Raw genomic sequence first — 18989 nt, 5'->3', positions numbered from 1 at the left:
CGACTAATCTTTCAAGAATTATACTCTGTGATATTCTACTTTCTATTCATTGTTGATATAGGAGGGGAAAGTGAGTACAATGAAAGCAGAGTTGAGTTGACAATTAGCCAGGACCTTGTTGAGAGATGGAATGGCCTGCAAGGGCCAAGTAGCTCACCCCTGCAGTTAATTAACCTGATATAAGCTTAGTTTAGTTCAGAGGTGCAGCACAGAAACAGGCCCTTCGGCCCACCGGGTCTGTGCCGACCAGCGATCCCCGCACATTATCACCATCCTACTCACACTTGGGACAATTTACTTTATACCAAGCCAATTAACCTACAAACCTGCACATATTTGGAGTGGGGGAGGAAACCGATAATCTCAGAGAAAACCCACGCAGGTCACGCACGGGGAGAAGGTACAATCTCAGTACAGACAGCACCCGTAGTCGGGATTGAACCCAGGTCTCTGGCGCTGCAAGCGCTGAATGGCAGCAACTCTACTGCTGCGCCACCGTGCCACAAAGTATATATTGTATTAACATATGCTGAGCTTTTGATGGCTTTGGCCCTGCACTTGCTGGAGTTTAGAAGGATGATCAGGGAATCTCATTGAAACTTACAGAATAGAGAAAGGCTTAGATAGAGTGGATGTTTCCACTAGTAGGAGAGTCTAGGACCAGAGGGCACACTCAGAATAAAAGGACATACCATTAGAAAAGAGATGAGGAGGAATTTCTTTAGCTAGAGTATGGTGAGTGTGTGGAATTCCTTGCCACAGACAGCTACGCAGGCCAAGTCCTTAGGTACATTTAAAGCGGAGATTGACGGATTCCTATAGTAAGGGTGTCAAAGGAGAATGTTGTTGAAAGGGATAGATTAGCCAGGATTGAATGACGCAGTAGACCTGATGGGTGAAATGGCCTAATTCTGTTCCTATGACTTGTTAATGTTGAAGAGCTTAGTCTGGTTGCCTATCTGACAATAGACATGTCGAGAAGAAATGCACCTTCACTGTGTAAATAAAGCATTTTAATAGTTGAACCTATCAGCTTTTGTCAGTTTCTCCGGGTGATATTGGCATACGGATCACAGGGGCCCAGTGGGCAGACAATGTCTATGATCAGGATCAAAGCCTCCATGTGGGAATATCTCAGGCCATGGAGATTGCTGTACGGGATGGTCCGTGCATTAGGGATAGGATGGGTGCATCCAACAAATGGAAGATAATAATGAAGAAATGATGAAGCCGTGTGTCCTATTCTGTCACCGTGTGCTCTGAAACACACATTGGACCCTCCTGGGATGCTGGCTGCACTTGGAATTACATGGTCTTAACACAATGTCGAAACCCCAATATGAATGACAATATTCATTGTTCATTGGGCATCTGATGCAGAAAACTCTTCTGAAATGTGATACGGTTTCCATATATTTTGCAGTGTAAAACATTATGGCAAATCATGTATATGTATAATTTTCTTGTAAAAAGCAAGTTTTATCCATTGTGAGAAATAGAATTTTGAATGCTGTACAAGTGTTCTGTGTTGCTATTTGCAGAAATGGTAAATTGCCGACTAGGTTATAGTTTATATCAAGCGATTGATACATTCTTAACCATCACAACCAAAACCAGAAGTTGTTCAGATTTTAACAGAAGTGTAATGATATTTGCATTTGAAGGATAAAGGAATCACACAACATCCAGTCACTATGAAAGCCAGTAACTTTACTGATTTGTCTGCAGAATACAAATTATACCTTATTTCCAGCGAGAAAAACTTGAATTTTCCCATAAAAATTTTCACTACAGACAGCTGAATTAAGTCCCTTGAGATACATAGATGTAGTTAACTTAGTTATTAACATCTTTTTGTCATCAAGTGGCGACAAAGTCCAGCTTATGCCGCTGTGAGCCTCTTTATTTTTGCTGCTAACGTCCACATTCCCCCCCCCCCACCCCCCACCCCATTTACAAGCAATCATTTTGTATTACTATTGTATAATGAAAACAAATCCTCAGAAAAAATAACAGCAAACCAGCTGGAGCAATCCAAGTATGTTTCAGGTCAATTATATTAGTCCTTCTAAAGCAATCCAGGGTTACAGCTTAAACAACATTCCTTCATATAGAGAGCACCAGTACCGTATTTCAATGGCTAATTAACCGACCTCTTTAATCTGTTTTGAGGTATGGATGAATTTGAGGTATGATTAGGGAAAGTATATATACCTGAACAAAGGAAAACAGAAAACAATTAGAAAAAGCATATTTTGCAAAATGATGGCTAAACTGGATTGCTCCACATCTTTGGTTAAAATATTAACAAAAGCCTTTATCATTACTCTGCACTTGAAGCACACTAAATAGACGAAATAAATATTTGATCAGTCTTTCCAGAACTCTGTTGTGGCAGGAAACCGGATTCAGATGATAAATGCCAGAATATATACTGTGGATGCCACAAACAATAAAAGTTGAAGCACTCACATTTCATTTTGTTTTAGACAATTGTCTTCTTTGAGCAAGTAAGTGGTTACTACAAGAACACTTTTGTTTTAATTGGTAAGTGTCTTCTCGAAGAACCAGACCTTCAAAGCATAGTCAACGGAAATGACAGTGGTGGCGTATATTTAAAGTCCATTTCTTGCTTGGTTTTTATGTAAAAGACGACTATTTCAATGGCCAACTATAAATAAATATATTGTCAGACTTCAAAAAATAAACTTTCAAAATTATAATATACTGAACGGACTCATATAGCTGATTTTCTTCTGAAGAATACCTTTTCTAAATGCTGTTTATTTTGATGGTGTGAACATTTATCAGGGTGTTTAAATATTTTCGGCAACATTGGGGCACCCCACTTATCATAAAATTCTGTCCTTTAGAGGTAGAATAGTGGATTTTGCAGAATATTCTGTCAAAACTGATCTGGTTTGCTGATATTTTCATTATCTCAGCTCTTTCTATATGACATCTTCTGGCTCTGATATCTCAACTCAAGTTACTGGCAGCAGTAATGTATTGCAAACATCAAGGTATCAGTAAATGATTTTGCTCTCACTTCTGCACAGAATAGTAACAAGCTTTTTGATGTTCATGAGTTCTATAAAACAGAAAATAACTTAAGTGCCCCCAAGAAAGTGCCACTGACATTTTTTTTTTTGCCTCGCAGTACAGAACATTGCCTAAAATCAGTTAGCCAACAGGTTGTGTAAGTAAATGAGAATATATAAGGGGCTCTGCCCCAATAATTCTTAAAACCACAGTACTGTATAATTATGTGCTAACTCAGAAATAGCTCTGTGGTTAAACAAACAGCAACATTATAACACTTGGATAACAATGAATGGAGGGTTGTAGGTACAGAGAGGAGTGACCAATTATGAATGACATTGTGCTTTTCAATTCACTTTCTTAAAAATTGTGGCAATTGATCTGCTGTAGAATGATATTATGCTATTTGATTTACTATTAAATCAGTCATTTAAGTTTGAAAAAGTTGCTTAATTAAAATACTGTTAGGAATATGTGGCTGCCTGACATTCATATATATACTGAGTCATTCATGAGAATTGTCTTTTTTTTTTAATAACACACACATGCACTACAATGAAGATGTGAAGACACAAAAAGCTAACTGGGATTGAAATGCTAAGTTTGAGTTAGCTTCCAAATATCATTTGACATTAGATGGACCTGTTACAGAACAAAATGAAAAAAAAATCAATCAATGAAGTCAATTATAATTGTGTTGTGGTCAAGGGCTATGATCAATAGATGTTATATTTTCTTTTACAATCTTTAAAAACATACATTTCATGGGGAAAAAAAATAATATATTGGTGACAAATATCCATTTATTCTTCAGATTCAAAAAAATCTGATTAGAAAAGCTATAAATTCAAATAAACTAATTGTGCCAAATATTCTGACCAGGGTCAAGAATAGATCAGCATTAGATCTGCACAATGGTCACAGCTACAAATTCATAGCCAGATGCAATGCAGCAAAATTAGCCTCAACACCTGGATTCAGCTGAAATAACCAAGTACCCAAAAATGAGAGGCAGCCCCACTCCTTTCTACGTTTTAAACTCCTAAATAGTAGCAAAATTTAGAATACATACTAAATCTATCTTCCCAACTGGTTAACCTCGTTATACTGAACACAGCCAACTTTGATTCTGCAAAAAGAGTGCAGAAGAGACCTAAGAATTCAGTTACTTAAACGTGCATTTGCACAAATACATCCCCCCCCCCCCACTAATAAGATAACCAAAACAATGTTTGCTATGACCATAATTAATATATATTAGAAAGCTATACACAAGCATGTTAATTTCACAGATTTTAAAAGATTTTCTTAATATTATTTTTATATACTTAGAAATACACAATTAAAAAGCAAAACTCTACAAAGAGAAAACAGTTATCTTGGTTAGCAAAGCATGGAGCTTTTTTCATGGCTTATGGTAGTGCTTCCATATGAAGAGCCCATTTCCATTATTTTTAGGACTGTTTAAAATACCGGCAAAGCTATCAGGAAAGAAAAGAAAAAAACATTTTGGCTTAGGTAACTACAAAAAGCCACAAATGCTTTGCAAACTTTTTTCTTGCTTTCATATGAAAATATAAGCAAAATGTAATGTACATCTTTTTTTAAATCCACTTAAAATGTTAAACTGACCCAGAATTTGGACTTTACCACATATTAACGATGCTCCATTCTTGCCACAGGATGGTTCTCTTTTGAATGACTGATCCATGGTATTGAGTGTCAAACTCTACTGATATGCCTTTTTCATTAGTATGTGTAGAGATGTCAGTGGACCAATTTGTTTTGTTGAAAATGATCACCAATATTTCTGGGTCTGTCAACCACCTATACATATATATATTTTTTTGATTTTGTTGCAACAGCTGCTCTTTTTCTTTCAGCAAAGATCCGCCAGTTCTGGCAAACGTTTCCTTTTAATCTGCTATTTACATGTAAATACGTTGATCCTGCAACATGACACTATCTATTGTAACATACATTTTGCAAGGGAGCACAGCAATGAAAAAGAGTTAGCAGTTAAATCTACATTGTACAAGGTTTTTCTTTGTACAGCTCAAGTGCTAAAGCTGTTATCTCAGCAAATTACGTTACTTTATATCACTGAGGCAAGTTAAAAGTACTTTTACAAAACAGAGTACCCGACTTATGTTTCACACACGGCACATATAATGTAGAACTCCCCCCTCCCTCCCTGCCCTGTAATGTAGCGCACACACACACTGCAAGAAAAAAATAGATTACTGAAGAATCTTATCATGTTGCCCATCCCTCAGACAGCCTCATGCGCTTGACGGATGGACTTTCCCTTTCGTCTGGCGAAGGTCTTGTAAGTCCGATGGGGGAGTGGAAGTCATTCCGGTGATCCTCTCTGTCGCTTCCGTCGTAGGAACTGCTACAACTGCTCAGACTATCCACTGGAGATCGCCCTGCGTCCAGCCTTGAGTGCTGTGGATATCCCAAGGGCGTGTGGGTGCGGTCTCTAGGAGGAGAAACAGGTTCTGACTTGATGTTGAGGCTTTGAGTAGTAGGCAGGGAGAGATTTGAACTCTGAGATAAGTGAGTGCTAGTACAAACTCTGTAGAAGGAAAACAAATCAGTTACAGACTGAGGAGGGAGATTGCCCCCACCTGCTTACAAACAAACAAACAAACCTGCACGGACACCCACACGGACATACAGGGTACGTATATGGCAAGGGCCTGAACTGGTTTAAAAATTTTGAGGTTACTTTGCTGGTAATAGAAAACTTTAAAATTGCTTAAATCTTTCCTAAAATGTTGGCAGCCAAAAATATATTAGTTTCCACTGTTTGCACTTTCACATTCATTTATTTAATAGAACAAAAATGTCCTCATTAGAGGAACTAATTGGTGTTATCTACAGACCGCCAAATAGTAGCCCAGATGTAGGGTGTAAGTTGCAGCAGGAGTTAAATCTGGCATGTAACAAAGGTAATGCCACTGTGGTGATGGGGGATTTCAATATGCAGGTAGACTGGGAAAATCAGGTTAGTTCAGGACCCCAAGAAAGAGAGTTTGTAGAATGACTCCGAGATGGATTCTTAGAGCAGCTTGTAATGGAGCCGACCAGAGAAAAGGCAATTCTGTATTTAGTGTTGTCCAATGAACCTGATATGATAAGAGAACTCGAGGTAAAGGAACCGCTTGGAGGTAGTGATCATAATATGATTAGTTTTAATCTGCAATTTGAGAGGGAGAAGGTTAGATCAGAAGTGTCAGTGATGCAGATGAACAAAGGGGACTATGAAGGCATGAGAGGGAAACTGGCCAAGGTAGACTGGAAAAGGATCCTAGCAGCAATGACGGTGGAACAACAATGGCAGGAATTTCTGGGCATAATCCGGAAGACGCAGGATCATTTCATTCCAAAAAGGAAGAAAGATTCTAAGGGGAGTAGGAGGCAACCGTGGCTGACAAGAAGTTAGGGATAGAATAAAACTAAATGAAACGTGTATAACACAGCAAAGAGTAGCCGGAAGCCAGAGGATTGGGAAACTTTCATAGGACAACAGAAGGAAGCAAAACGGGCAATACGGGCTGAAAAGATGAAGTACGAGGGGAAGCTGGCCAGGAATATAAAGGACAGTAAAAGCTTCTTTAGATATGTTAAGGGAAAAAGAGTAGCAAAGTCAAATGTGGGTCCATTTAAGGTAGACACAGGTGAAATTATTAAGGGGAACAAGGAAATGGCAGAAGAGCTGAACAGGTGCTTCGGATCTGTCTTCACTAAGGAAGACACCAACTCCCAGATGTACTGGAGGACAGAGGATCTAAGGGGGTCGAGGAAATGAAATAAATTTTCATTAGGCGAGAAATAGTATTGGGTAGGCTAATGGGACTGAAGGATGATAAATCCCCTGGGCCTGATGGTCTGCATCACAGGGTCCTCAGGGAGGTGGCTCTAGAAATAGTGGATGCATTGGTGATCATTTTCCAATGTTCAATAGATTCAGGATCAGTTCCTGTGGATTGGAGGATAGCTAATGTTATCCCACTTTTCAAGAAAGAAGTGAGAGAGAAAACGAGGAATTACAGACCAGTTAACCTGACTTTGGTGGTGGGAAAGATGCTGGAGTCAATTATTAAAGAGGTAATAATGGGGCATTTGGATAGCAGTAAAAGGATTTATGAAAGGGATATCATGCTTGAATAATCTTCTGGAATCTTTTGAGGATGTGACAAGTACAATGGATGAAGGGGAGCCAGTGAATGTAGTGTATCTAGACTTTCAGAAAGTCTTTGATAATGTCCCACACAGGAGACTGGTGACTAAAATTAGAGCACATGGTATTGGGGTTAGGATGTTAACATGGATAGAAAATTGGTTGGCAGACAGGAAACAAAGAGTAGGAGTGAACGGGTCCTTTTCAGAATGGCAGGCAGCGGTGAGTGGAGTGCCGCAATGCTCGGTGTTGGGGCCGCAACTGTTTACCATATATATTAATGATTTAGACGAGGGAATTAGGAGCAACACTAGCAAGTTTGCGGATGACACAAAGCTGGGTGGCAGTGTGAACTGTGAAGAGGATGTAAGGAGGTTGCAGGGTGACCTGGACTGGTTGAGTGAGTGGGCAGATGCGTGGCAGATGCAGTATTATATAGATAAATGTGAGGTTATCCACAAATTTGGTCTCCTAATTTGAGGAAGGATATTCTTGTGATTGAGGCAGTGCAGCGCAGGTTCACGAGATTGATCCCTGGGATGGCGGGGCTGTCATATGAGGAAAGATTGAATAGATTAGGCTTGTATTCACGGGAGTTTAGAAGGATGAGAGGGCATCTTATAGAAACGTAAAATTATAAACTGACTGGACAAGCTAGATGCTGGGTGCAGGTTCCCAATGTTGGGCGAGTCCAGAACCAGACTGAGGTGAGAAAAAACGTTTTCACCCAGAGAGTTGTGAATTTGTGGAATTCCCTGCCACAGAGAGCAGTGGAGGCCAAATCACTGGTTGGATTTAAGAGAGAGTTAGATAGAGCTCTAGGGGCTAGTGGAGTCAAGGGACATGGGGAGAGGACAGGCACGGGTTATTGATTGGGGACGATCAGCCATGATCACAATGAATGGTGGTGTTGGCTCGAAGGGCCGAATGGCCTCCTCCTGCACCTATTTTCTACGTTTCTATGTTTTGATTTTTTGGGAGGGGAGAGGATAAATCAGGGGTTGAAGTTGAAGCACCTTAAAGGTGTATCCTTAATACTCAATTCAGATGTTCTGGCATCACACCACCATTACATTTTGTACCCCTTTTGGAATTTGTTGTGAATGTTATTGAGGTACTAGGCATACTCATTGTCTCTGTACTGTACACTGACAATAACAATTAAAGTTGAATCTGAATCTCCTTTTATCACTAACTGATTTGTTTTATTGATGAAAAACATAAAAAACAAACATCAATGTTCTCTCCTTCCTCAGATGCTGCATGGACTGCTGAGCATTTCAAAATGTATCTGTTTTGATAATCATTTACCATTTGATATATATATATATATTTGATCTCTCTCTCTCTCTCTCTCTCTCTCTCTCTCTCTCTCTCTCTCTCTCTCTCTTTCTCTCTCACACATTCTCTCTCTTTCTCTCACATTCTCTCTCTCTCTCACACACATTATAGATAGAAACATAGAAAATAGGTGCAGGAGGAGGCCATTTGGCCCTTCGAGCCTGCACTGCCATTTAATATGATCATGGCTGATCATCCAACCCAGTATCCTGTACCTGCCTTCTCTCCATACCCCCTGATCCCTTTAGCCACAAGGGCCACATCTAACTCCCTCTTGAATATAGCCAATGAACTGGCCTCAACTACCCTCTGTGGCAGAGAGTTCCAGAGATTCACCACTCTCTGTGTGAAAAATGATTTTCACATCTCGGTCTTAAAAGATTTCCCCCTTATCCTTAAGCTGTGACCCCTTGCCCTGGACTTCCCCAACATCGGGAACAATCTTCCTGCATCTAGCCTGTCCAACCCCTTAAGAATTTTGTAATTTTGTAAGTTTCTATAAGAAACTTTATCTCTCTCTCTCTCTCACACACATTCTCTTTATTATATATTTCTTGTTTGTGTTTTCCCATCCTGATTTAGTTTGTTTACTGCCAACCATATGAAATATCATTGTGTGGATGATGCCACAAAACAAGAGACAAAACACAAGTAGTGGAGTAACTCAGCGGGACAGGCAGCATCTCTCTTTGTGTATAAATCAGAAAATATTCTTTGAAATGGATTCAAATACATAAAACCACAACACAATATACACGTAACACTTAACAGAAGTCAGTAGTTTCCTGCTTTAAAGGTCAAATGATCGTAAATCGATTTATTTGTCGTTTCCTTTTGTAATTAAATTTCAGCCACTTTAAGATCACATCATGAAGATACCACACTGCCCCCAGGTGGCCAGTCATTGCTCTGCCATTTCTACACCAAATTAAAAATCTTACACTCATTTAACTCATACTTAGTTTTAAAACTCACAAATAACTTCATTCCTGGACTGGGATAATGTACATCAGATGTGCATCACACATATCTTAGGCCTCCACTGCCCTTGGGATCAGTTCAATTTCAGCTAATGAACACTAGTGGCAAAGAATCTCCTTTTACAGGAATACATTGGACAGGTGCAGGGATAGGAACAGTTTAGTGGGAGATGAGCCAAATGGAACCTAGATGGGGCATGTTGGTCGGCATGGAGGAGCTGACGAACGGACCCGTTTCCATGGTGTATGACCCTAATGCACTAACATTAACCATGAAGGAACATGCTAAGTATGGAGTTTATGCTCTATGTCTACCTTGAAGCAACATTTTCCAAAACCCTGAGAATTTGACTAGTGCAATTTTAGGACCAATGTTTTCCATGGCATCCAAGGTTGCAAATTTTAAGTGGCATTAGACATTCAGCTCCTCAAGCCTGCTTCACCATTTAATCAGAGCATGGCTTGACTTTGCATTCCTGTCCACTTACAATAACCTCCACCCCCTTGCTTATCAAGAGTCTAAGAAGGGTCTCGACCATTGAGTTACTCCAGCATTTTGTGTCTTTGTTTGATGTAAGCCAGCTTCTACAGTTCCTTCCTACACCAAAATCCATCTCACCCTGCTTTTAAATATTGAATCATCTGTTTTCCACCACCCTTTGAAGAAGATGTCCAAAGACATGAATTTTGCGAAAATAAATTTCACTTTAGCTGTTGTGAATGGATGATTTATTTTTTATTAAACAGTGCCCCCAGTTTCTGATTCTCCCATCTCCAATGAGGATCATATAGGTTTCAAGCAGGTCACCTCTCTTTCTTCTGTACTCTTGTGGCTATATAACCATATAACAATTACAGCACGGAAACAGGCCATCTCGGCCCTTCCAGTCCGTGCCGAACACTTATTCTCACCTGTGTTCAAGAAGGAACTGCAGATGCTGGAAAATCGAAGGTACACAAAAATGCTGGAGAAACTCAGCGGGTGCAGCAGCATCTATGGAGCGAAGGAAATAGGTAACATTTCGGGCCGAAACCCTTCTTCAGACTGACAGGGGGCGGTGGGGAGGAGGAGGAGCCTGAGGGCTGGGGAATGGGAGGAGACAGCAAGGGCTAACAAAATTGGGAGAATTCAATGTTCAATGTTCTCCCAATTTTGTTAGGCCTTGCTGTCTCCTCCCCTTCCTTAGCCCTCGGGCTGTCTCCTCCTCCTTTTTCCTTCCTTCTCCCCGCCAGCCCCTATCAGTCTGAAGAAGGGTTTTGGCCCGAAACGTTACCTATTTCCTTCGCTCCATAGATGCTGCTGCACCCACTGAGTTTCTCCAGCATTTTTGTGTACTTATTCTCACCTAGTCCCATCTACCTGCACTCAGACCATAACCCCCCCATTCCTTTCCCGTCCATATATCTATCCAATTTATTTATAAATGATAAAAACAAACCTGCCTCCACCACTTCCACTGGAAGCTCATTCCACACCGCTACCACTCTCTGAGTAAAGAAGTTCCCCCTCATGTTGCCCCTAAACTTTTGTCCCTTAATTCTCAAATCATGTCCTCTTGTTTGAATATAAGCCTAGCTTATCCAACTTTGCCTTGTCATTCCAGGTGTTGCCAGGAATTAGTCCAATAAACTTCTCAGAGCTGATGTCAAATCATTAATACTAATTTCTAACTAAAGAGACCAATATTGCACACATGCTGCAGATGTGATATAACTAAACCCCTCGATAAAGACTGGTATAGCACTGAAAGATAACAAAGAGCATACCCTCCCTACTTTTGTGTAAATTCATAGATCAATGGTGTTTTCAGGTATTTTCCTCAATGGAATGTATAGAACATAGAAACATAGAAATTAGGTGCAGGAGTAGGCCATTCGCCCTTTCGAGCCTGCACCGCCATTCAATATGATCATGGCTGATCATCCAACTCAGTATCCCGTACCTGCCTTCTCTCCATACCCCCTGATCCCCTTAGCCACAAGGGCCACATCTAACTCCCTCTTAAATATAGCCAATGAACTGGCCACAACTACCCTCTGTGGCAGAGAGTTCCAGAGATTCACCACTCTTAGAACAATATCAGGGACCCCATAACATCTCACAAGCATGGCCATACTCATAAGGTATGAAATAAAGCTTGCACAAAACTAATATTAATGCTCTAGCCCAATGGTTAGAATGCCAATCTTAATTTTGGCACTTTAACGAGGTGGGTAACTCCCTTCTGCTAATGAAATGGATGGAATTTAAGGAAACTGATTTTGAGTGATGGGAAATACCACTTCAGTGGGAATGTTTATGATCCTCACTCTGCTTGCTGCCGACATCATTTTTCTTTCTGTATCAGCGGTATCAATGCTAAACAGTAAAATAATTCTCTTGTATTAATAATTGTGATTTGTGAATCAACTCCGTTCCAGTTTTACTGCGATATGGGTGCATAAACTAATCAGTACAAAGTTATTATTGTGATTTTTTTTGCTTCTTTACATCAACACAGATATATCTACTTGTCAAATAAAATGTGAGAATGAAGAGATCAAATGCATAAATTATATAATGGATTAATTGAATCCTAAATTACCAGTACTTACCCCAGCTGACTCAGAGCCGAATGCTGCATATTCTGAAGCTGATGTTGCTGCCAACCTGTCATTGAACCCAGGTGGAGTGCATTGGCATTAAACCCAGTGAGAGATGATAAGTCAGCACTACTGAGGGAATATTCTTCATGGTGATATCGACAGGCACCAGAATAATAAAAATAAGAAGAAGTAATATTAAAGTCATTAAAGTAACATGATGAAGATCAGATGAATCATTCAGATCATTGACAAAACAATTAACTGCTACTTTTCCGAACATCTTCAATATAAACTAGCTTAGATCCTCCGGAACAGTTTGAAAATACATTAAGATATGACGTTGGCAGAACACCATTGGTAAAAAGAATCAATGAACCAAAATCAGACATGTTTATAGGGCAGGAAGTGGTCTCTTGCTTCAACATCTCTCTGCCAATTCTGGGGCAACACAAGCTAATTCCATTGCCTTTTTCCTTGATCCATGTTATGTTCCTCTGCTTCAGCTTATTTTTTAATTTATGACATGCTGTGGCCAGCAGCTCAGAACACTCGAGGGCAAAATATCCCAAACTCGTTCTGTCTCCAACTGAGAAAGTTCCTCCCAGATTCACTCATCCCATCCCACCCAAACCACCCCCTCCCGAGGTACTCTCCCCTACAACCGCAGGAGATGCAACACCTATCCCTATACCGCCTCCTCCAACTACAGCCAGGGACCCCGACAGTCCTTCCAGGTGTGTGCACCTTGTGTAACCGCATCTATTGCATCCGGCGTCCCAGATGTGCCCTCCTGGCCTCCAAGCGTAGACTTGGCAGCCATTTCACAGAACACATGTTCAGTCCGCCAAGGCCTGCCAGATCTTCCAGTTGCTAACCATTTTAACTCTTCTTCCCATACTGACCTCTCGGCCCTGTCCTCTCCTCCATTGCCGGAAGGAGGTCAGATACAATCCCGAGGAACAGCACCTCACACTCCACTTGGGACATTCACAACCCAAAGGTGTGATCGTTGTATTCTACAATTGTTGGTAACTGTATAACATTCCCCCTCTCCCTTCTTCCCCTTATTTATTTATTTATTTATTTAAAGCCACAATCATAAAAAATCATTGTGTGTGTTAAAATGCATGGACATTAGACACCAATAAATAGTAAGCAACAAGTTGATTGTGTGCTTATGAAGCAACATATGCTTTCTATTGCTGTACCAGGTGCAATTCATAGCCTGCAACTAGAAGCTTATGGGAATTACACTGCAGATGTTCATCGGCATAGCAGAAACATGAAAGAATATTGCTAGTACTTTGCTAACAACTACAAAGTGAGGGGAGTTACCTACCAGTACCATATGTGGTGGAGATAGCTGAAGGATATCCTCCCATCCCGTGACCAGCCATAGTAGGTGTCGCTACAGAGACCACTGGCGTAGCCAATGACTGTGCAGCCTGCGAGTTATTTATTCTCTGATTCTGTGATGAAAGAGAATTGTGAGTTTTAAGTATAATTTTCAGACCATCTTAATAGCTAACAATGCCCAGTTTCCTTTATCATCATTATGTTATTGCATATCCTTTCATTCTATATTTGTTCTATATCTCTCTACATCACTGTCTATGTCTCTTGTTTTCCTCTCCCGTGACTCTCAGTCTGAGGAAGAGCTTCAACCCGAAACATCACCCATTCCTTCTCTCCAGAGATGCTGCCGCCTGTCCCGCTGAGATACTCCAGCATTTTGTGTCTATCTTTGGTTTAAACCAGCATCTGCAGTTTCTTCCCACACTATTAATTAACATTTTATTGGGGGGGAAAAAAAATGCTGAAACACAGATGGGATTTGTTTTGAAATAAAATGAATAATTTAACGTTATTGGCAGTGACGAACTCTTCAAACCCACTTCGGGAGACTAGATGTTCCTAAGGTAACCAATTACATCAGCATTTCTATAGTAACCAGGTCAGCAACCAATTATGTTATTTGTTATTGTGACAGGAAAAAGACCCTGTGGAAAACAGTGGGAATAAGCATGATGTCCCGCTATTATGTTTTTATGGATTGCAATTAGTGTTCTCAAGGGGTTGGATAGCTTTAATATTAACCATGAGGAGAGGCTGCAAGTGGCAGTATTTGCATAACCAGTAGGTGGTGGTATGTAACTTCAGAGTCACACATCTTTAGCAGGAATTACTCAATGTGTACGTCATTTCTCACGATATTTGAAAGATCAAAGCATTTAGAGACGATCAAACGGATAACTTTTGGCACAGCAATTTCTGAGGTCTATTTTGATAGGTTGTGCTGCCCACACCTTTAACCCACCAAAATCTGGCTTTTAGGTTTTAATGAAAACTGTATACGTGGAACTGAGCCTGAAGACCCACGTGTCAGTGAAGCCACCCGGGGTTACAAGATTATTGAGTATATCAAATGAATGGATACTCGTAGAAACATAGAAAATAGGTGCAGGAGTAGGCCATTCGTTCCCTTCGAGCCTGCACCGCCATTCAATATGATCATGTGTTTTGAATTGAATTCTGTCTTTAATTTGTGTACTAGTCATGTCTCTACTATTTATTTCATTCTGCTTACATGTTTTTCCTCTACTTGCTAAATTTTTGTAAGGTGTCCTTGAGACTCTTGAAAGGCGCCCATAAATAAAATTTATTATTATTATTATTATCATGGCTGATCATCCAACCCAGTATCCTGTACCTGCCTTCTCTCCATACCCCCTGATCCCTTTAGCCACAAGGGCCACATCTAACTCTTAAATATAGCCAATGAACTGGCCTCAACTACCTTCTGTGGCAGAGAATTCCAGAGATTCACCACTCTCTGTGTGTGAAAATGATTTTCTCATCTCGGTCCTAAAAGAATTCCCCCTTATACTTAAACTGTGACCCCTTGTTCTGGATTTCCCCAACATCGGGAACAATCTTCCTGCATCTAGCCTGTCCAACTCCTTAAGAATTTTGTACGTTTCTATAAGATCCTCCATCTCAATCTCCTGATGCTAGGGAAGCACTGAAACTCCCCTAATAACTGCACTAACATCAACAAGCAGGCTGGACAAATGGGGTTCAAGCCCAGAGTAGAGCAAAGTGCCTAGAAATGGGTATTCAATGTGTACTAACATTTCAGGCCCCCTGCCAAACAACATGAAACATACCAAAATAGCATTTAAGCAGCGCTGTGATGATTTGCACCTAACATCATGCACCAAATTGGGAACTGAACCAATTCATGCATCTGGAAGCACTTAGCTGTGCAGCAGGGCAGCACCAGCCCAGAAAGCCACACGTCCTATGATGATAACTAGGCTGCCATAGAGGACAGAATGAATGCATGTTCGAAGAGGGGAAATGAGAGAGGAAGATAGAGAAGGGGACGTTGGAGGGGGGAGAGATGGGAAAGAGAGAGTGAGGGAGAAGAGGGTGAGGGAGAGAAGGGGGGGGGTAGAGGGGGGGGGAGAGAGAGAGGGGGCAGGGGGGAAGGAGGGGGGGGGGGTAGAGGGAGGGGGGGAGAGAGGGAGGAGAGAGGGGGGGAGAGGAGAGGAGAGGGGGGGAGAGAGGGGGGGGAGAGAGGGGGGGCAGAGAGGGAGGGGGGAGAGGGGGGGGAGAGAAGGTGGAGAGAGAGAGAGATAGAGAGAGGATAGATAGAGAGGAGGGGGGATAGGGAGGGAGAAGGAGAGACAGAGAGTGAGGGGGAGGGAGAGAGGGGGGGGAAGGGGGGGAGAGAAGAGAGAGAGAGAGAGAGAGAGGGGGGGAGAGAAGGGAGAACTTGTTGAGGCCACTCGGCCCTTCTAGGTGGGGGGGAGGGGGGGGGGCTCCCCTCAAGGGGAGGAGAGGGGGGTTGTTGTGTATGCCTCAGGCTGGAAACTCAACGGCAATGGGCGGTGGAGGGGGAGGGGGAGAGAGGGGGAGAGGGGGGAGGGGGAGGGAGGAGGGAGAGAGGGGGGAGGGGGGGGGGGAGAGGTGGGAGAGAGAAAGAAGGGAGACAGTTGATAGGGCGGAAGCAGGGTCAGAGGTAGGGGCTATGGAGCGAGGGTGCATGGGGGGGGAGGGAAGGAGTAGAGAGGGAAGAAGGGAATACAGAAGGAAGGAGGCAGGAGTAGAGAGGGAAGATGGGAGTACAGGAGGAGGGAGTAGAGAGGGCACATAAATGGGACTTTCAACTCTGTGATTCAGGATCTACTGTATCATCCCACCTACCAACACAGTCCATAGCCCACTACTGTATGTGCTGATATCTAATTTCCTTGTCAAGATGGTTTTTAAATGCTGAGAGAGTTTCTGCCTCTACCAACTTCCGAGGTAGTGCATTCAAGATTGTATCTGCTCTCTCTGGGTGAAAACAGTTGTCCCTCAGTTCTACTCCAAATATCTTCCTCCTTACCTTAAGCTCAGACACTTTTAATATTTTTCGGTATTAATTTCAGACATCTAGCATCTGCAATGTTTTGTTTTATATCAAAATAATTTGATTGGGAACATCAGAGGTGTCACTTACCAGTAATAAATCAACATCCTCAGACTGACAGCATTGAAAAAGAGCAAGAGGCAATTGTTAGCTGAGAAATGAAAGATGACGTGTGTAATGTTCGAGTGCGATTGATGATAAATGAATGGATTCTCGCTATCAATGGGCAGGGAATATCCAACTCACACTGGTATGGATCATCCTATGGATGTGATGATTTAGGTTCTATACAATGTTGCAGGGATAGCTCATGACTGGAATGGGGTTCGAGCAAGATAGGAGGCATCTACAATGTTGTCACAACATCAGTTTGAAGAAAGGAATGAATTTAGGTTCGTCACCCATCTTTTTTAATCCAATTCTCGCTATCAATGGGCAGGGAATATCCAACTCACACTGGTATGGGACAATGAATGAAATTTAGGTTCTACAATGTTGCTGATAGCTCATGACTTGTGGAATTAGGTTCGAGCAAGATATAGGAGCATCAGTTCTTATGTCACAACATCAAGTTTGGTCTGAAGAAAGGACCCAACCCAAAACGTCACCCATCTTTTTTATCCAAAGATGCTGCCCGACCTGCCGAGTTACATCAGCACTTCATCAATGAAACCTAGAGATGATTATTTCAGTGAAAGCAACTGTTTGCATTCAGAATCACTTTTAATTCCTTTTGAACATAGATACATAGGCTTGACGATTGTGCAAGTTGGGGACATATTCATAGGAGATTGGTGTATGGAGGAACTGGTCTAAGAGTTTCAAAAATAGCCTTGGCCTGAGAAGCAATGAGGTGACCAGAGATAAATGGGGAAGGTAGGGGCCACAATATTCACACCTGTCCTTGAATAATATTTGGTTGTAGCTTCAAACTATATGTTGACTGGACTGTATATTACATAGAAACTTGGAAACATGGAAACATAGGTGCAGGAGGAGGCCATGCGGCCCTTCGAGCCATCACCACCTTTCATTGTGATCATGGCTGATCGTCCCCTATCAATAACCCGTGCCTGCCTTCTCCCCATATCCCTTGACTCCACTAGCCCCTAGAGCTCTATCTAATTCTCTCTTAAATCCATCCAGTGATTTGGCCTCCACTGCCCTCTGTGGCAGGGAATTCCACAAATTCACAACTCTCTGGGTGAAAACTTTTTTCTCACTTCAGTCTTAAATGACCTCCCCTTTATTCTAAGACTGTGGCCCCTGGTTCTGGACTCGCCCAACATTGGAAACATTTTTCCTGCATCTAGCTTGTCCAGTCCTTTTATAATTTTTAATGTTTCTATAAGATCACCCCCTCATCCTTCTAAACTCCAGTGAATACAAGCCTAGTCTTTTCAATCTTTCCTCATATGACAGTCCCGCAATCCCAGGGATCAATCTCGTGAACCTACGCTGCACTGCCTCAAATCACAAGGATGTCCTTCCTCAAATTAGGAGACCAAAACTGTACACAATACTCCAGATGTGGTCTCACCAGAGCCCTATACAATATGTAGACTAAACTGCAATAATTAATTTTGCATCTTGCCCTTCTCTTTTTGACAATGTCTCTCCATATACCATCCATCCGTGTATATAATGGTCACATTTGTGACCTATCCGGGATCTTATAAGACATGCACAGAGCCTGGCATTTGACATAGGGCAATACAGGGATTCTATTTGTTTAAAAAAATCATCCCTGGTTGATAACACTAATTGACTAGGCAAAGTGCTATAATCCCCCTTTGCTATTCAATTCTATTGGAAGACTTCAACAAGCAAATTTAAATATTGATGCAATAATTTTTTTATTGCCTTTAAGTAGATTTATTATGCATCATCAAATAGCAATCAGCTCTTAACATTGGCATTAACGCTAATGGGATATAAATTTTCCTCTCTTAAACAAAACAAGCAAAGACAGTTACAGAAATCCTAGAGTTCTGGGAAATGTAAACATGAGGCACATAAAGTCACCACCTGGCTGACGTTGTTTCCATTGGTCGAATAACTAGATATATATCCAAATCCCATTTATCCCACGATTTTGCAGATCACTCAATGATCCATCAATACTTTATTGTCACATGTACCCAGGTAGAGTGAGATGCTTAGTTTTGCAGACAACTGGAGGTTCCATACAAGCAGAGGAGGTTTAAAGAATGATTCCAGGAATGAAGGTTAGTGTATGACACGCATTTGACAGCACTGGGCCTCTACTCACTGAGGTTTAGTAGGTTGAGGGGGACCTCATTGAAATTTACAGAATAATGAAAGGTATAGAGTGGATGTGGAAAGGATGCTTCCACTGGTGGGAGAGTCTAGGACCAGAGGTCACAGCCTCAGAATTAAAGGGAGGTGAGGAGCAACTTCTTTTTAGAAAGGAGGT

At 41.5% G+C, this 18989-nt stretch overlaps 1 protein-coding gene across 10 annotated transcripts in view; it reads right to left on the bottom strand.

The window, feature by feature from the left end:
* Positions 1-1689: 1689 nt before the first annotated feature.
* LOC129695914 (myocyte-specific enhancer factor 2C) overlaps positions 1690-18989 on the bottom strand; it is a 209609-nt gene continuing 192309 nt past the window's right edge. For 4 of the 10 annotated variants that reach the window (XM_055633367.1, XM_055633368.1, XM_055633375.1 and 1 more), the window contains 4 exons: positions 16643-16666; positions 13475-13604; positions 12145-12277; positions 1690-5620 (listed from right to left, as the gene is read on the bottom strand). In XM_055633367.1, coding sequence (XP_055489342.1) covers positions 5299-5620; positions 12145-12277; positions 13475-13604; positions 16643-16666 — 609 coding nt within the window. In that variant the 3' untranslated portion in view covers positions 1690-5298. Of the gene's footprint in view, positions 5621-12140; positions 12278-13474; positions 13605-16642; positions 16667-18989 lie in introns of those variants that run through there. The other 6 variants (XM_055633373.1, XM_055633372.1, XM_055633370.1 and 3 more) reach the window with 4 other exon arrangements.

The sequence above is a fragment of the Leucoraja erinacea genome, chromosome 3 (genome assembly GCF_028641065.1).
Source record: "Leucoraja erinacea ecotype New England chromosome 3, Leri_hhj_1, whole genome shotgun sequence".
NCBI lineage: Eukaryota > Metazoa > Chordata > Chondrichthyes > Rajiformes > Rajidae > Leucoraja > Leucoraja erinaceus.
The sequence above is the reverse complement of the archived record's forward strand: the minus strand, read 5'-3'. Positions and strand labels throughout refer to the sequence as shown.